General features: G+C 48.4%; 7 protein-coding genes across 7 annotated transcripts; 2 read left to right on the top strand and 5 right to left on the bottom strand.

The window, feature by feature from the left end:
• Positions 1–141: 141 nt before the first annotated feature.
• FMAN_11869 (uncharacterized protein) lies at positions 142–1,612 on the top strand (the record flags this gene model as incomplete). Its single annotated transcript, XM_041824588.1, has 11 exons — positions 142–180; positions 235–276; positions 323–413; positions 466–488; positions 536–554; positions 599–721; positions 774–796; positions 844–881; positions 929–1,066; positions 1,120–1,382; positions 1,437–1,612. The coding sequence occupies 11 exons, from the start codon at positions 142–144 to the stop codon at positions 1,610–1,612; spliced, it is 975 nt and encodes a 324-aa protein (XP_041690054.1).
• A 122-nt stretch (positions 1,613–1,734) lies between these two features.
• FMAN_11868 (uncharacterized protein) lies at positions 1,735–7,062 on the bottom strand (the record flags this gene model as incomplete). Its single annotated transcript, XM_041824587.1, has 4 exons — positions 1,735–4,224; positions 4,312–5,833; positions 5,879–5,936; positions 6,066–7,062. The coding sequence occupies 4 exons, from the start codon at positions 7,060–7,062 to the stop codon at positions 1,735–1,737; spliced, it is 5,067 nt and encodes a 1,688-aa protein (XP_041690053.1).
• A 712-nt stretch (positions 7,063–7,774) lies between these two features.
• On the bottom strand, positions 7,775–8,767 carry FMAN_11867 (uncharacterized protein; the record flags this gene model as incomplete). Its single annotated transcript, XM_041824586.1, has 1 exon — positions 7,775–8,767. One exon carries the CDS (start codon positions 8,765–8,767, stop codon positions 7,775–7,777), a length of 993 nt encoding a protein of 330 aa, XP_041690052.1.
• A 1,542-nt stretch (positions 8,768–10,309) lies between these two features.
• Positions 10,310–11,405, top strand: FMAN_11866 (uncharacterized protein; the record flags this gene model as incomplete). The annotated part of the gene is made up of 2 exons (XM_041824585.1): positions 10,310–11,039; positions 11,089–11,405. The coding sequence occupies 2 exons, from the start codon at positions 10,310–10,312 to the stop codon at positions 11,403–11,405; spliced, it is 1,047 nt and encodes a 348-aa protein (XP_041690051.1).
• Positions 11,406–11,505: 100 nt separating this feature from the next.
• On the bottom strand, positions 11,506–12,988 carry FMAN_11865 (uncharacterized protein; the record flags this gene model as incomplete). Its single annotated transcript, XM_041824584.1, has 10 exons — positions 11,506–11,557; positions 11,615–12,034; positions 12,083–12,220; positions 12,271–12,308; positions 12,357–12,379; positions 12,430–12,555; positions 12,608–12,649; positions 12,698–12,788; positions 12,856–12,897; positions 12,953–12,988. The coding sequence occupies 10 exons, from the start codon at positions 12,986–12,988 to the stop codon at positions 11,506–11,508; spliced, it is 1,008 nt and encodes a 335-aa protein (XP_041690050.1).
• A 457-nt stretch (positions 12,989–13,445) lies between these two features.
• Positions 13,446–15,710, bottom strand: FMAN_11864 (uncharacterized protein; the record flags this gene model as incomplete). The annotated part of the gene is made up of 1 exon (XM_041824583.1): positions 13,446–15,710. One exon carries the CDS (start codon positions 15,708–15,710, stop codon positions 13,446–13,448), a length of 2,265 nt encoding a protein of 754 aa, XP_041690049.1.
• Positions 15,711–16,326: 616 nt separating this feature from the next.
• On the bottom strand, positions 16,327–17,721 carry FMAN_11863 (uncharacterized protein; the record flags this gene model as incomplete). Its single annotated transcript, XM_041824582.1, has 1 exon — positions 16,327–17,721. One exon carries the CDS (start codon positions 17,719–17,721, stop codon positions 16,327–16,329), a length of 1,395 nt encoding a protein of 464 aa, XP_041690048.1.
• Between the last annotated feature and the right edge of the window lie 733 nt (positions 17,722–18,454).

Below are 18,454 nucleotides of genomic sequence, written 5' to 3'. Positions count from 1 at the left end.
TAATCTTGATGTTATCGTGATACTGACTGGAGCGTGATCTTATCACACGTGACTGGTGACATCTCAGCCGTCTTGAAACCCCACTCGTACCGACCGCCATTTCGATCTAACGTCACCAAACCCTAAATCGAACCCTTGACGATGTGCGCGGACGAGGACCCCCTTGCTGTTGATGAGCATGTATGCATCTGCTATGGCTGAAGTCTTATTGCATGCGGCTAACCGATTGGACAGGCGGCTCAGGACGACACCGATGCTGACTCCGCCATTGGAGACGTAAGTGGATATCTTCAGGAAGATCGCAGTAGTTGACGTGTTTCAGGACAATGCTAGTGATACTACATCTCTGAGATCGAGTATTCTGAGATACCGCGAGGAAAATGGCAGGACTTATCACGCTTACAAGGACGGAGGTGAGCTGAGGAGTGCAACAAATGCGACAAGCAAATGAACTAATTGACATAGCTTATGCACTTCCTAACGACGAGGTAAGCCTTTTTCACTTTACACAGTAATTGGTACTGACCTGATATAGATTGAGAACGAACGACTAGGTACCCATACCGTCCCTCCTTTCGTCCCTTTCTAATCGTGACAGATCTTCAACATCATCTCTTTCTGCTCACTTTCGATGAAAGACTACACGCAGCCCCCTTGCCCAAAACGCTCAGCCGTGCTTTTGATGCGGGCTGTGGCACTGGAATCTGGGCCATCGAGTTTGGTGAGCACTACCAGCTACATAACAAAGACGATAAAGCTAACGAAATGGACAGCTGATGAGCATCCCGAGTGCGAGGTCAGTTTTTTTGGAGATGACTTGGGAGACTATTATTGACTGTTTAGGTCATTGGCGTCGACTTGAGTCCGATTCAGCCTTCGGCGTATGTAAACATTTTCGCAGTAACGGGGCTTACTGACATCTCCAAAGCGTTCCACCCAACGCCTCCTTCTACGTAGATGATCTAGAAGAGCCATGGGAGTACTCCGACAAATTTGACTTTGTCTTTGCTCGCTTTCTTACAGGCTCCATCCTCGATTGGCCTAAGTTCTTCAGCGAAAGCTACAAGTCCGCCATTCCCTCTCCCTTCTCCTGAGCAATAGTCTAATACGTATCAACAGGAACCTCAATCCTGGAGGCAGAATAGAGATGATCGACATCATCTACCCTCTCCTCTCCGACGATGGCACTCTGACAAAAGACTCAGCACTGTCCAAGTGGTCAGAACTACTCCACCATATCTTCACCAAGAACGGCCGTGGCATGGATAGTGCGTTGAAGTACAAAGATCAACTTGAGGCAGCTGGTTTTGTAGATGTCAACATTGTCAAGCGCAAGTGGCCCTTAAGCAGATGGCCCAAGGATCCCAAGCATAAGCAGATTGGTCAGTTAGCCCAGTCCAAAGTTTCGTATGAGCAGCTACTAAAGGTGTTGATAGGTATCTGGGCCCAGCAGAACACTCTAGATGCGTTGGCGGCTTTGAGCCTCGCTGTCTTTACACGCCCTGATGGTCAGGGTGGACTCGGCTGGAGTAAAGAAGAAGTCGAGGTTTTCCTGACAGATGTGCGGAAGGATATTAAGAATGTCAACATTCATTCATACTGGCCAATGTAAGTATATCTCTGACCCAGCAGTGAAGTGTTGTATTAATCATAAAATAGTTGGTCGGTTTATGCCACAAAGCCTGAATAAACCACTGGCTAGAGGTGGTATCTCTATACATTCCCATGAATACCTCACACACGTTCAAATCGAATTACATGACCTGAGACAGAGCCAATCAACATCGTTGCGGAGTTCTGACAGATCCAGCATCTAACACTTCCATCAGTCGGTCTGTATTGTGGTGGTACCCATAAGAGTTTCTCATAACCTTGCTTGATCCAGTCTGCATCGTACCTGAGCCCGATATCGTCTGGAAACCGCTCCAATAATTGCTCAGTTGTCATGCTGGTAGTTCGATAGCGATAGATTCGAAGTTTCATGTCGTTCCAAAGGTTGAAGAAAGGAGGGAGATCTGAAACTGAAACGATCAGCTCATCCGGTAGGACTTTGATTCCTCTAATGATACCTTCCTGGCGCTTAGTACATCTTGATTGAGTGCCAGAAGATGTATCCCAGAGCCAAATTAAGCCGTGCTCCGATGCCGTAGCCAAGAGTTTCCCGTCCGGTGAGAATGCCATGGTTGTGACAGTTTCGTTCTGTCTCATTGTGAAATGTGACTCGGGGCGTGAAGTGACATCCCACACTAGAACAGACTGAGTGTCCGATGACACCGCTATCAGTCTTCCATCAAATGAGACACGTAAAGCCATCGGACTCCCCTGCAAGTCTCCGAGTGTATCTTGATGGGAGCCAGTCGCGACATCCCAGACTGTGACCTTTGAACCAGCTACTACTAACAAGTTCCCGTCAGGGAAAAACTCCGCTGTCTTTGCATTAACTTCAAGACGTTTGGGTGGCTCAAAACCAGTAATGCGCCATAGGAAAACTTCTGAACGCCCTAAGGCCGCGATAAGTTGACTATCTGGGGAGAAGAGAATTTTGTCGACCAAGGAGTCAATTGGGCACCGTTGGTGTCTGCCTGTAGATGTTTCCCATAATTCCAGCGAGCCAGTGGGCCCAATTGCAGCTACGCTGCGGCTATCGGGTGAAAAGACTGGGCTGGAATATCTTGAGACAAATGTTCGGGTGCCGTCGAGTATGCATAGCGGCCGACCACTCACTGCTTCCCAGAGCGCTACTTCGCCGCCAAGTTGGAGCTGACGCTTTGTTGCCACGATCTGGCCGTCTGGCGAGTAAGTCACGTCTGAAATAGAGCTGGGAAATCTCTCCTGTCGCGCACCAGACATCATGCTCCATACGCACAGTTGCCTATCCTCTGATAAGGAAGCTAGAAATTTACTATCAGAGGAAAAGGATAATTGCGAGATATCCTTTCCATCCCATACGAACGACCATCGATGCGCTAGTGTTGCAGCGTCCCAGATTCGAATTATTTTATCTCGAGAAGCTGAAGCAAGAAGCTTTCCCTCCGGTGACGAGACTATTCGAGTAATGCACTGACTATCACCACCGGAAAATTGATGTTCTCGCGGCTTCGTGGTATCCCAAAGGTGTTGAGGCGATGCTAGAGTTGAACCGTCCGGTGTAAAGGCCAATGCACTGACAGTTCCATCTTCGATCAAAGTGGTTTCAGAAACACCAGTCCGCAAGTCCCATAGCTGAATCTTTTCCCGTGCACTCGACGCTATAATCCTTCCGCAGGGTGAAAATGCAATAGCGTTCACAGGGTGATCGTGTTCTAGTGACAGGTGCTGTGCACCTGTCTCCACGTCCCAAATGGTCACTATCGTAATGCACACAAATGCCAGCAGCCTACTGTCTGGTGAGAATTCAACTTTGCCAATTCTCTGACGTCGGGTTCGATATATCCGGGGCCTGGCTGCAAATTTTAGTTCGCCAGTCGTGAAATTCCGAATCTTTACATAAGGTTCATTCTTATCCCGGTATGCCAATAATTGCATACATGGTGAGAAGGTTGCCTCTCCAAGTCGTACTTCCGCCCAGTTGGCCTTTCGTGTAATATTTCGTCGTTTTGAAGCGAGCTCTAGGTAAAGATTTTCCAATCTCTCCCAAAACTGAACCGTCCCATCCTCGGATACAGAAATCACAAGGTTCAGGTCTGATGAGAATCCGATGGCTATAAGTCGCCTGTTACAACCAATATCCATCTGTTGGGTATGACCGGATTTCACATCCCAAAGTCTTATATGCCCATCAAAGTCCGCTGCTGCCAGATGGAGACTGTCTGCTGAAAAGGCAATCGTTTCTATACGGCTCCCAGTGAATGGTAGAGGGTCTAAATGGGTACGAATCTTGATGTTGCTGCGCAGTCGAATCTCATGTTCGTGGAAGCCACTTTCTACTGCAGATGCCAAGACATGGCAATTCGGTGAAAACACATGTAAATACACGGTTCTGCCAGAGTTCTGAATCACTTGCAGACGTGGGCTCCAGTGGGCCTCGACACCATGTATCCCACCAGTCTTGGGTATGCGCTGATGCCAAAACCTTCGACGCACTATGCTTTCAGTGGGAGAGAAGAAGATTGAGGATCCGTATATCTGAAGAGGGGCAAGCTCTATAATCGCGATGAAGGCAACGATGACCCTTATTGAATCTTGAACGAATGGGACGAAATCCGGTCGTAGATCTTTGCATACCTGCAACAGTCAGCTAAGAGACACAACATAAGATGGCTCCGCATGTTATACCTGAATCATCTCTAATAGTTTCTTTAGGATACTTACACCATCTGCCAGTCTCCCCAGGAGAGATAGCACCTCGACCCAGTGAAGGAGATGATCAAAAAGAAACGTGTACGTGAAGAAACTCAGGGGTCGATCGCTCCGTCTCAAGTGTAAGAACCAGTAATTACAGGCATAGTCGAGTTCAGGGGGGATGTGATGGCTTATAGAATTCGCATCAATCTCGTCTTTGGTCGTCCCTGGTTTGCGAATCCCGCAAATGTCTTGCTTGAGTTTGGCGTTCATACATTGAATGCAAGCCTCCGCAAGATGTGCATGTATCTGAGCTGTGTTTATTTTGTACCTGTTAGAGCCCAAACCGTCGTCGCTGGTCAAGAAGTCGGAAAATGATTTGTGAAGGATCTGTATCGGTTGATAGAGCTCGTAGGGTACATGCAATACTGCATATAGGCTTGGAACCCACCAGCTGATGTCGTCTAGATCCGTACGAAGTAAAAGGGTGAGAGACTTGGCTGAGAGTGGTTTGGCAAGAAGTACAATGGTACCGAGAAATCGCAACTTCTGACGAAATTCCACTTTATCAAAACCTGAGAATGCTTGGTCGAGGATAGGATAGTATATCTGGTGCAGTTGCGACTTGCTCCCTTGTTCCAGCCACATGATTAGCTGCTGGATCGGACCCCGGTTCTTATCTGACACGAATCGACATAAAGTCGCGGCATAGATGAACAAGGGCTCAGGGGTGGTAGAAAGCCATACAAGGCGATCAAGGTCATCCACGGTAGGCCATGGGTCCTTTTGTACCCTCCTCTTGTGCTTTATATCTGCAAATCTCGCTTCGAGAAAGTTGCGAATGTCGAGCGCGGTATCGCCAGAGAATTCTCGGTGGAGTTCTAACGTGTGGACAGTCTTTTCCTTCACAAGAGGCTCGAAGGCTTCGATGATCTCGGGGGCATACCTGCTGGTAATTAATACACGCAGGCGGAGCGTAGAGATAGTGCAAAGCTTCGAAAAAAGCCCCAATAACCTTGTAAGATTTTCGAGTCGTTCACACTCATCCAAAGCGTCAATGACGATTATCCCTGGCAGCTGATTTGCCTCTTTGATTTTCAAACTCTCCAAGGGGTCCCATAAGAGCTTTTGAAACTGATTCTCGAGGCTACTCTTGTCTACTGCGTCCTTATCGAGACCTTCAAGAGAACTCCGAAGGCTCTCTTTAAACCGGGACAGAGTATCTGCCAATTGCATCGCGAGAGTAGAGAATATCCGATTGGTGCCATTCCGGTCCTGTTCTCCTCTTTTGAACATGTATCCAGCAATCAGTCGCTTGCTTGTTTCCAGAGAGTCGATTACACTCCTGGCAAGAGTAGACTTGCCAGTCCCGGCGGGACCGATAAGCCAAAGTAGTGGCAATTCTGATTCATTATCTGCCCAGTTTTGGATGAGCTCGAGGATACGGGCTCGTGTGTTAGGTTCGCATCTTGGACTCTTTTTGACGTCTTCGCTGTCACAGCGTGCATTGTGAACTATGTGGAGATCAAAGGGGCGATCATCTAGAAATTTCCTATTCCCGATTAACGACCACCCGTGAGCAAAATGGACTGCATACCTGATGTGTTTTTGTTCATTTAGGCTCTGTACCGAGGTTTCTAGGTGATCTTTGGCAACTATCATAAGTCAGCGAGACTGTGCGAATAGCGTTAACCTGAATATGTTGTTTGCATGCCGTTAAGGGGGTCTAGGTAGACAGTGGGTGACAGTTGTTTGCAAACAATCAAAGGTAGAAATTTACTAACTTGACACAAGCTCTGACACAAGCTTCTTTTCTTGTAGAACCTGGTTAGTTGGCACAAACAACAACAGCTCTTTCGCAAATGCTGCCGCCGTCGCAGCAGCATATTCTTGCCAGTCCTTGTTCTTATGCGAATCGGCATAATCGCAGATACCCCGGATAACAAGACATGGAAAATTATACAGGCCTGCAGCTTCCATTTCGAAGCACAGTGCATCGTATTCTTGACTCAAACGCTCACGCGTCTTTCCGTCCTTGATGACATGATTTCCTGAGGCGATGATGCCATAGTGGAAGTATGGATCGGTGTCATCACGATCCTCTCTATTGATGACCTGTGACTCATCACATTCGGCACATGTTGTGTTTCCTGGCTTGACATGGTCATACCAAGCTGCGTAAAGTCGATCATGTAATGCACCTGGGTAGCTGAATTTGCCCTTCATCCGCTTGGGAGCTTTCGCAGACAACTGAGATAGAAACTCGGGGACCCTGCTTTCCTCAGTCATATGGGTAGCTTGGAGGCGAGCCAAAGCGGATAGTAAAGACTGCGGGGGCGCATTGTGTGACCCAGTACGCTCAAATCCGCCTTCTGGTAACGTTTTTCCTCTATCATGTTGCACGACTCCTCCGAATATTCCTGAAGGCTGACTGACCACCACATCACCTAACCGGATGTCGTGCTTCGATGATGGCGCTCCGCCTCCGATGCCAACCAACAAGCCAAATCGAATAGATTTGAATGATCGAAGTAAGTCTTTAGCGACTGTAGCTGCAAGATTGGTCCCGTAGATGCCAGCTGGCAGACATGCAATTGCAACTTTGTGACCCTGAATTTCTCCCAGGATATAGCTGTTATGATCATCAGGGTCCTGCTGAGCCAGGCTTGGGTGAATCTTGTCGAGCATCCCTCTAGCGGCAGCCATCTCGAGTGGAAGGGCGCAGACCCATCCAACGGTGTATTCCTCCAATTCGAACGCTGCATTATCGTCTCCAGACATCGTCAAAATCGAAAGCGCTAAGTGGAGTGAGATGTAGAAAAATGAGGCTGCAGTCCACATCAAGGACATTACGAAGTTCAAGTCCTAAGCTCCAGGGCGCGTGATAGCCTTGGCGGCACAACTAATTGGCCACCCCCCAAAGTGAGGCGAGCATCATGCAGGCGGCGGCCGACATGCTGCCCGGGTGCCAATCACTTGAGAAGCAGGTTAAGATAGCGAAACGACCAGAAAGGGCCACCATTGCGAGACTTTGGTGGCAGAATCGGCGCTTAGTGGCTAGCTGAGAACCAGGGTGGTTGCCCAGACCGACTTTGATTAGAGTGTTATTTTGAGTTGATTGACCTTACAACTGATGGTTCACATCACGCGCCTCATACACGAACCAGGGTGGTTGTCAGTCGTGGGCATTTATTGGACTAAGCGATGCTATGCATATTACACAAGCGCGTAACGTCCCTTGCATTTCTCGGGAGGGAGACAAGTATGTAGAAAGAGAGATAAACTGTTGAAATGTTAGTTGTTAACGTCTTTTTATTTACTTCGTTCACCCTGCCAAGATAGTGCTGTCAAACTTGCTGGAGTGTCTAAAGGCTTAGACCTGCAAGTTACCGTGACCTTGGACCTGGCTGATGGTCTGCATCATGGCTCCTTACCCCTCATTTGTATCTACCGAGCCAAATCGTACCTCTGCTTTCTACATCTAGCATAATCCTCAGCGCCTCCACCCGTTCTCAATATCATCTATCTTCTCCCGAAAGTCTTTCCTTCTCTCAATCTGAATTTGCCGAGGAGACTTTCCCTCTGCATTCAGTTCATCCATCAGATATCCTCCATCGCCTTGAAGCCTTCGAAGTATATCTCCCATGCTTTTGAACTTTTCTTCGACTACTCCAGGCCAGTGCATTCCATTCGCGGCTTCGTGTAGTGGCGTGTTTCCTTTGAAGTTCTTTGCACGTATGTCTGCACCATGATCGAGCAGAAAGGCGATGGCTTCAAGATTTTCTAGGGTCTTGACTGCCAGATGTGTTGGCGTATTGCCTTCATTGTCTGTATCCGTAATCTTTGCGCCATGCCCGAGCAGAATCTCTATAGCTGCTGTATCAATTGGCCATCCTCCATCGTAGGAACACAATCTATGCAACGCTGTTACGCCCTTTTTGTTGATAATGCTGGAATTAGCACCTCTCTCACAAAGGTACTGAAAGATGGCTGTATGCTCTTGTCCGCAATTGCTGTAGTTCTTGGCTGCATGGTATAAAGGCGTATTTCCGTACTGGTCCTGGGCCTTGATCGTTTCTGGACTGCAGTCTAGCAGCAAGCCAAGAATTGTGATAATTCGTTGCATCTTCTCCTCCATGACTTCTGAAGTCACCTCACGGGGAACTCCATCCATCGAGACTTGACAAGCCCAGTGAAGTGGCATGCTGCCCCAGCTATCACGATAAGACACTGCGTCTCCCACATCACCTACCTTGGTTGCGCATTCAAGCAAGACTTTGAGAGCATCAACGTTCGCACATCGACTTGTGGTGGAGATGATCGTTACATCAGAGCGAACTGTGAATTCTTTATCCTCCATCATCTTGACGTGAGGATCAGCGCCACTCTCGATGAGCCGCCGGATCAGATCGGCGCCAGCCCACTCTGCATCAAAGTTCAAGGTCATAAAAACCGGCACCTGCTTGTGGGTAGACTCTCCGATCATGGGATCAAGACAGTAGTCCCATGTGTATTCTGCGTCGGAGGCGCGGGCACCTTGATCGAGCAAGAAATTGATGACTGCCTCTTTTTTTCTCAAGATTATCCTTGCAATAAGAAGCCTCGGCAGCTATCATAATCGGAGTGAAACCATTATTGTTATGGTGGATATCAGCATAGAGAAGAGGGTGATCGAGCAGACACTTGACTACCTCGAGATGGCCACAATGAGCTGCTGTGTTCAACACTCGACAGCAACGACCATCGGGGTCAGTTCTTCCAACAGGCTTGATGAATGTTGAATAATGATCCAGGAGCATTTTGAGCACATCGAGGCTTCCATGTCTAGCTGCCACAATGAATGGATCATAGTACATTCCGAGAGCATGACCTCTCTTGACAGCCCATGGTGCGTTTTATAGGTATTTCTCTAGGGTCACTGTATCGTTGCGCTCAATAATTTCTGTGCGAAGACGGTAAAACTGCTGTTCGTAAAGAATTGATCCGTCAATATCAACTATCGTCGGATACTCCGTGGTTGGATTTGGAAGTTCAGCATGAACAGCTGGGAACCTTTGATGGAATACTTTGTAGGGAGACCTAGCGGTCATTGTGAAACCCGTAGCAGATATCGAACTTGATGTGCCTGAGCAGAGAAGGGAAAATATGAAGGCTTATGTAGATAATAATTCACATTGGAAGACTTCAAGCTATATACTGTCCTGTGCAGTGTATTGATGCCGATAAATTTTCAAGCTACCCTGGATCATCTCACTCACCTGTACCTGGATGAGTCAGGCCGTCGATTTATCCGAATAATAGCCCGAATCTCCATAACACACGCAAGTTGCTAACCGAGCTTACAAGACCCTGGAAAGCATTTGTCACAACGAACCATTGCATCAAGTAACACACTGGAACGAGATTTTCCGGGAACATTAGCCTGTAATCTATGGGACCAAGCTTCCGGGATTGATGACCCGGGGAGTCGGGTAACGGGAATTGGATCCTGAGTGGTCACAAACTGTCACTAAGACGAAGCTAGCTAGCCGATCGCAATAATCCTTGACGCCAATCGATTATATCGAGAACTTTGAGCTAATGATTCAACCCAGGCAGAGTCAGAAACAATACTTTCATCAGCAAAAAAACAAGAGAAGATGTAAACTACGAGTATTTTCGTTCCTCCTGGTAAAATATAGTGATGGCTGGAAGCTGCCACTGCGACCAAATTCCGTCATCTGCATCATCGCTAAAATCTTTAGTCTCGGCCTAATGAATCGGGAGCGATCGCTTCATTTAGATTTCAGGCTCACCGCAAGCTAGCGATAGCGGAAGCTGGAAAATTCCGGGTTCACGCTAAGAAGGCGGGGATCGATGCTCCATATATCGTCCCATCTTCATCTTATTCCTCGATTTGATTCCGACCTTGATTAGATTATACATCATACCTTGACTCTTATGACCATTTTCTGCCAGCCTTGACACTCTCCGAGTTCTGGACGTACCATATAACTTAGGGAATTCGCACTAAACAGTGTCAGCTAACATGAGCAATTTACCGACGGTTATTCCCCGAGGCTCATGGGTCCTCGTGACGGGAGCGAATTGTTACACCGGCAGCCATGTGGTCATCGAGCTTCTGAAGCAAGGCTTCAAAGTGCGCGGCACAGTAAGAGATCTCTCATACAGCAAGTGGCTGCTCGAGCACCCAGCCGTGAAGCCACACGCAGACGAAGGAAAGGTGGAATTGGTTATCGCAAATACATCAAAGCCGGGAGATTTCGACGAGGCGGTGAAAGGTGTCTCGGCTATTATCCATCTCGCCAACATCGGCGATTATACGCCAGATCCTAGTGTCGGTTTCGCATCAGCTATTGAGGCTGCCTTGACCGTGTGCCGATCTGCTGCCAAGGAATCGTCAATCAAGCGATTAGTGGTGGCATCTGGACTATGGTCATCAGTCTGGCCCAAGCCGGGAGAGACAAAGACTGTTGGACAGGATACGTGGAACGATGACCTGGTCAAGGTAGCACAGGCGCCGCCACCGTATGAGTTGAGCCGCATTCTTCCTGTGTACTTGGGTGCCAGAGTTGAAGCCGAGAAGGCGGTATGGAAGTTCGCGAAAGACGAGAATGTCCCATGGGAAGTCAATTCGGTTAGTCCCTGTTGGGAATTGGGCGATCCGCTTGATGCGAGACACTATGGGCCTATGCCTACTCAGCTCTTACAACAACTATACCTTGGCAAAACAGATGCTCTGAAAGAGAACACAACAAGTAAGTTGACAGAAGGTTGGGTAAGAGTCTCACAAAGCTGACCAGATAGTCTATTACACTCATGTCTCCGACGCAGCTGTCATTTACGTAGCAGCAGCTATCGATCCAAACGTCAAAGGCGCTCGTATTCCAGCACTGGCCCAGTCTTTCAACTGGAACAATGCTTTGGCCATCATGCGTAAAGCATATCCTGAGGAAGATTTTGAAGAAGACTTTGTACCTGGCGACCCTGTTCTGAGCTACAATATTGAGAACGATATTGCGCCTGAGCTGCTGCAGAAGTGGGCTGGTAGGGACTGGATCAGCCTCGAGAAGGGAATTACAGAGACCATCGACTTTTCGAGGAAGCTGGGTAACTTGGACTAGTCGTTTGCAAAACGAAATTTATGGAAACGAGAAATACTACTTTAGGCCATGCTTGAGGACATGAAACGTGGTGCAGATTGTGAACAGGTAGCTGATACTGCTAGGCTTTGACCTCAGACTGTTCCAGTGGTTTTCTTCCGTAAACCACATAGCTATAAATACCAATGTCAGAAGATAGCCAGTGGTATCAAACGTGAATATGGACTTACACCGGGATATACGCATGAATACTTCGATCGCGCAGCTGTTTTCTCATCGCACTGCAGAACACGCGGACCTCATCCGCGCTCCAGCCCAAGAACCTCGTGAACAATCCAAGCAACAGACCTTCCAAGCCATTGTTAATGTTAGCATAGGACCACTTTCCCAGCTCTTTATAGTGCTTGTCCTTGGGCCACTCGTTAATAGGCCACTTGAACTGCTTCTCCACCACATCAACAAACCCAGCCTTCTCAAGGAAGTTTTCGTACTTGGGAGCAAGGTTGATAGCTCGTCCTGCTTTGGCGCTGGCTCCGATGCTGAGAAGACCGGAGCGGAGGACTTCACAATTTGGGGGAAGAGTTCCGTCATCGCAGGCAATGGGGTAAGTTAGGTCCTGCATCTCGAGATAACCGCCAGGCTCGAGATTACTGTCGCACGTCAAGAGAGGGTTGGTGATTGAGTTTAGCTTGACTTACTCGTAGGCGTTCTGAACGAATTTTTCCATATCTGCGAAGGATCCTGTCATGACGCGACAGAAGATGAAGTCGAATGGCTCTGACCACATCCATTCCTTTTCAAGATCGTCGATTTCAAAGGCACAGTTCGGTGGGACTCTAAGGAACAATTTAGCCATATGGAATCTGAGAATGAAAGCAAGTAATACAGTGAAGGTTGGATAGGGCTAAGGTCTACGCCAACGACCTGAACCAGTCAGTGAGGTAATCTTGTCGAGGGAAAGAGGAATGATACCTGAGCTTCGGGATGAAGATCGGCTGTATCAGATAGTCAGTGTATAGATCCTCGATCGACTTGCTTGACGCACCATATTCGATAGCCCAAATGCCAGTTCCAGTTCCAACATCCATGACTCTCTTAGCTAGCTCCTTGATCTTGGGGCTAAGGCCAAGTTCTCCATGAAGCGTGAGTAGCCAGAGATTATGCTGAAGATCTTCACCAACACTCAGCACGTAACATAGACGAGGGCCTGCCAATAGACCTACCCAAACGGTCACTTTCAGACGCGTCGTTAGGAAAGTTATATTCTGGATCGTATGTTAATTTTGAATGAGATCTCGACTAGAACGACTCACTTCCGGAACTCATGGCATGGTATGTTCTCCCATTTTCTTCTTGGAAGCGCAAAACGCTTGATCGAAGTGACTCTAGGCTTTCTGAATCGGTCTGCGGCTGTTTAGTCCTACTTCTAGGTGCAACATTGCGCGTACTGTCTGGCGCCCGCTGAACTTACGCCAGAGAATGTGGAGTCGGTATCGTCAAAGGTATCAGCGGCCTGTCCAGAGAGGTCAGCATCGTTCAACGCAGTCAATACCGCAGTATCTCTATACCAATGCCTCATGTGGTTCTTGAGTAGGCGCAGACATGATGTCATGTGTCTGTTTGACAGTAATAAGTAGCAGATGGTTGTAGAGTGCCAGCGAATTGAGGAAAGGTGTTTACTTGAGAAAAGATAGCAATAAAGCCAAGAACAATTAGGTGATTCTCGGAGTTCGGCTCCGGAAAGGCAGGGAAAAAGAAAAACACCTCATATGCAGCATACAATACTGCCTGGTTCAGTAACGTAATCCGATGCATACCACCGGCACAGCGACAGTTCCAACCAACAGACCCACCAACGTTGCAGTGATGGCTTTGTCGGGTAAATCTCTCTTCCTGGGGCATTTCCGGAATAGTGATTCGCTGGCTGAACGAAGTTGAGAGGGAATTATGCTTTATTGAGTCACATAGAGCATTGACAAAGAATGAAGACAAGATCGAGGGTGACATGTATGGCCGCTATAGTAGCCTTTCGATTGAGGAAGTGCCAACCTTGCTATGTGATCATCCAAGTCTGACTGCCACTTCCTTCGGCTCTAGGCTCAGCCACTGATCCAAGGATATTCCATGGCAAACCTGAACCCTCTTGGCGACGCCGTCATCTTCTCTGGAGATACACATTAAATCGACTACAAATCGCTCTTTTGAGCATAAATCCTGCCACTGAGAGATAGCGGCATCAAAGCTATATTGATCGGAAAACAAGCGACCGCTCATCTTTGCGTTATATCGGCTTGTTCCGCAACCGGCAGCATATCCCGAGAACTGCGGAGGCTCTGGATCCGTCAGTTTAGCCGTGGCAAAGACGATAAACTCTAGTTGCTCTGGTTGCTCAGCACGCCAGCCAGGATCACACTGCAGACTTCCAATCGAATAAACGTCTTTCCCCATCATCTCAAAGTTTGGCAGTCCAATCCTGACGTCGGGCGTTTTGGAGACTGTGATGTGAGCAGCTGAGGTTTTGAACTCCAGGACAGGATTTTGCGGCGCGAAAGGACTCTGGGATGTACGAACTGGTGAAAGATATTCATTATATCTCTCACGCAACGCTTTGTCGATGTCTGTCTCTTGGACAATGCCAGACCTACCCCAGGCGCTCTCTCGTCCGCCACCAGACGTCCGTGTACTGGAAGGTACTGCAAGGCACCATTCAACTGGACCTTGGAAGCTTGACCAACTCCAACTGGGGAAGTCAGTTCGCTGGTGATCAGGATGGGGGTCATGGCCATGAAGTGGTCGCCATCCCAGCCCGAACCCAAACTGGTCCAAGGGAAGACCAAAGCTGCATGTCGATCCCCACTCCTTGTCTTCCTCCATCCACTGGACCGCGGCAGCCCAAGCATTGAGGATATCCTCAGGATGACCCAGAGTCCGCTTGGTGTACTCTTCAACAATCTTGTAGTAGCCCCCTTCTGGGTACGATCCATTTGAGCGGAGGAGCATGAGATCCTTTATTCTCCCAGCCTCTGTCGTTTCGGTGTTTGCTGAAGCTGCCGTAGAACTACCGCCTGGTACTTCCCAGACACTTTCCTCGCAGTACATCGTCTCACGACACAGGAAGAAGGTCTGTGACGTCGTGAAGAAAAATATCCGTCTCGAGAATGCTGCTTCTTGGAATGTCCAGCCGCGACTGAACCAGACTGAGCTCTCTATCTCCGTGAAGAGCGATGGGTAGCATGTCATGATACTCAAACCCCTTATAGTAGCCTTGTGTTGTGTCTCTGGCTGCCGTGTACCCGATCGGACTCCCGGGAGGGGGTCGCAAAAGGAAGTACCGCTCAAGGCAACCAAAGTACAAGTTGCTCCGGAATAGATTGACGCCATGTGATGGATCTCAGGGTCGACCGAGCCCGGCTTTTGGGGGATGCACAATTGATCAACCCATAGGAAGCGTAAGCCGATCTGACGACAGAACTTCATGGCATCGGTAATGGTATGGCCCAAAATTATGCCTGGTGCAGAGAGACTGCCTGTTTGTTGGAGCTCTTGCTCGTTGGAGGTCGTTAGCTGGGTACCAGGTATACCACCACCCCAGACGTAGCTCAAGGCAGCATATTCATCGAGTGAAGAGGATCCAGAGACAATGCAGTTACTCTGAACATCGATAAGCCTGTTTGGCCGAGTTATCTTGCCGACTGGTTTGTACTCCCTGCACTCCTCATGCTGCTCATTGCAAAGACCTAACCAGGTTTTACAGAGTTCAAAGTCAATATCTGCGCCGACGAGTCTCCCGCCAAAACAGCTCCCAAATTTTATGTTCAGTTTCTTGTTTGCTTGAAGTCCCGAACGCGACTCGGCTTGTTCCTTGACTTGACGTGCGTGCTCCCAAGCCGCTGTAGGAGAGCGCTTCGGAGAACGCAGCTGAAGACCACGAACCATGAGTGAACCATGGCTGGGATGCCGATATGTACCGTTGTGAAAGCCAATACACTGCGTAAACTCTCCGTCAAACATGCCTGTTCCTATCTCAACCGCGGTGATCACCATCTCATTTTCTCTTTCATCCGGGAAAGGGTTGGGTACGTTTAGACGGTTTGAGGTGCGTGTCATCATCCTAAATGTCTGTATCTGATGGAAAGTCAACATGCAAAAGGTACAGCATCGCACATACATTCTGATGTGCCCCCAGGTTCTCGGGACCTGTTTCTGAGAGTCGAGATCTGCCCGGTACGGGTTGAAGCCATTGGGGTAATTGGCGTAATCACGGCCTGTGAAGATACCAGGGAAGTCCACGTCCCTGCAGATATTGCAGAGACTGCTGAATGACATATTGGCTTGGCTGCCTGCCACGGTGACATTGACTTCAGGTGGATGGGTTACGAAAGATAAGAGGTCTTTATTGGGGTCGCAAAAATGAGGAGTTGGAATGACAAGTATTAGCCCGATAGGCAATATTTATAGCCATGGAAAGTTACATTAGAGAACGAGGGCAGCGTCTGCCAGTTTTATCACTTTGCCCCCGTATAGACTGGGAGAATTGAAGAAACGGACAAACCCCGCACATGTGTAACCTGAATCCAAAGGCTGTACAGAGTATGATGTAGAGCTGAGTTACATCCCTTCTGACTCTTGGCATACTATTGGTCACCCGTGCCAAACTTTGCGGGTCGCTGCTTTATACGTGGCACCATTGCCAGAGACGCCTGAGAATACCCGGGCTTCTTGCATCTGCAGCCAGGACGCGCGTCCAGCGTAGCAAGTACTCACTGAACAGGCTTTCGGCATGGAGGGTCACATCATACGGAAAGGGACGAAACTGCAAAATGAGATTTTCCCGAGATTAATAAGTAAAAGTGGTAGAGATGGTGGATTATAACTATAAGAGTCCAAGTGTTCATTATCATCTCAAAATACTTCTATATCTCTCCAAGGTGCGGGCAGTACTTCAATCATGCAACAAAAGCCTGACCCCTCTGGATGTAGCCAATTGCTTAATCCTCTTAATATCAAACATAATCGGGTCATCCACAAATGCTTCCGAGAGATCCAGGACTCTCAACTCGCCAAACCGCCCTTGTGGTCCAGCGTTCTCGAGTAATTCTATAATGCCCTCCAGGTATGGCTCGAGGAACACGTCATTACTGCTGCTGACCCAACTTTCGATGAACTTGTGGGAACGGGGCTTGAGAACCTGGGTACTTTGAGGTATACGATCGAGGACGATCTTAATAGAGTTCTCATCTTCGCTGGACCAGGAACCTTCGAAAAGGTCGGTGATATGGACCGCAAGAGTCCGGATACATAACATTTGTGAATAGGCTTCCTCCAAAATAGGATCTGGGTTAGGGAATCTCGGGATACTAATGTCGAGGTCCAAGTCTTCCAGAGAATATGTATGTTTCAAAATAGCCTTTGCTAGCTCTTTCTGGTCTGGCCAACCGTAGATTTCCAGTCCGTGATCAATGCGAACACTGAGCTTTATGAGGGACCTACATGCAGTAATGAAGCCTGTGACCCCAGATCGTAAACATCCCACAATGGTTAACTCTGTGATCGGTGATGTCGAAATTGGGAAAGGCACCATGTAGTCGTCAAGATGTGTTAGAGGAAGTTCATTTTCCTCGCTACCCAGCTCATTATCCTGGCCATCAAGTAAACCATAGGCACAGAACGTTTGGATACAAGGGAGGTGCAGAAACGATCTAGCATATGACATGTCGAAAACTTGCTCGCTATTCCAGGGTTGCAGGGTAACATGACGAACCTGACTCAGAGGCAATTGCGATGCCATCTCAGCCGGTTCATCAAGCAATCTACCAACAGCTTCTTTCACGTAAAGTAAAGGCATAAAGTGTTGGCGAGATTCAGGATAGAAAGATGGTATCGTGATGTTCAGATGGGTCAACCTCGTACACCAAGCCAAGATCAACACGGCGATAGCATCCTCGCACCCGAGGCGTATGCGATGGCACACGTGAGTTGAGAGAAACTTGGATGCTTGGAGATCCTTCTCAGCAGCGTCTGCCAGAGCAGCTAGACTATCAGGGCTCAAGTCAACTGAAGCAGGATCATGGTCGTGTAATGGTCGAAGATAACCAAAGTCCAGCCTTTCAACGTGCCGTCGAAGATGGGGGTTTCGGAGAAGATGAAGGGCAAGTCTCTTGATGGAAGGTTCAACACATTCTTGGCTGTTGCTCCATTGGCGCACGAGGAGAGGGAAGACGATTTTGTTGAAGCGGCGGTTGACGAGGCTGACGTTTTCAAGGGATACGCGATCACTTGTAACGAAGTCGAAAACTCTGTCGAGGATCTCGTCAGGCAAGTCGGATAAGATGGCCATGTTATGGACGAGAGGTATGGCTATTGTGAAGATGCGTGCATTGAAGTTGGTGAATGCCTTGGCTCACAGTAACCAGAGGTGAGAAAGATAAATGATGTCATTGTGTCCCTTGCGCGTATCACAGGTCAGTATTTGCTGACAGAAGTTTCTGTGCATAAAGTCCTGCGTCGTCAGCATAAGCATTATGCATGTTATGCACAAACCTCGAACTGCGAAACTTGGTCGGCTTGAGTGAATGTTCCATTATTGTCCCAAAGGCTTTTAAGGTTATTTCACTAGCCGGAAACTTACACTTGTATTTTTTTACAGCAACGTAGTCAATGTTGCTGAACGAGAAGTTGAATCAACTAAGCATCAATTGTTGGATCTCGTCTGGCCTGTGATGTTTTCCAGACGTGGCGTTTCAACCCCTCAATTTAGCGGCCAAGGGTCGCATCTAGACCACCAGCACCAACACAGAACCGCTCTCTGCACCATTTAATCGCAGGACCTCCGCTGTTCGGGTCTTCACAGAGCCTCACGTCTTGGCTACATCTCCTGCTCTTCAATTGCCCGCCCGGCTTCTTCGTAGCGACTCAGCCATGACCGCACCGTTGCCGCGATTGTTTCTCGTCGAGAGCCTTACAAGGCTCATTCTCCGGGGCTGTGACTGTAAGACAGTTGCCAAGACCAATAGTCTCAAATCATAGCGCCGAAATCTTTCAGCTCCCGACGCCAAGCCAATGAGACATGA

The sequence above is a fragment of the Fusarium mangiferae genome (genome assembly GCF_900044065.1).
Source record: "Fusarium mangiferae strain MRC7560 genome assembly, contig: FMAN_scaffold018, whole genome shotgun sequence".
NCBI lineage: Eukaryota > Fungi > Ascomycota > Sordariomycetes > Hypocreales > Nectriaceae > Fusarium > Fusarium mangiferae.
Note: the sequence above shows the minus strand (reverse complement) of the source record. Positions and strands in the feature narration are given on the sequence as shown.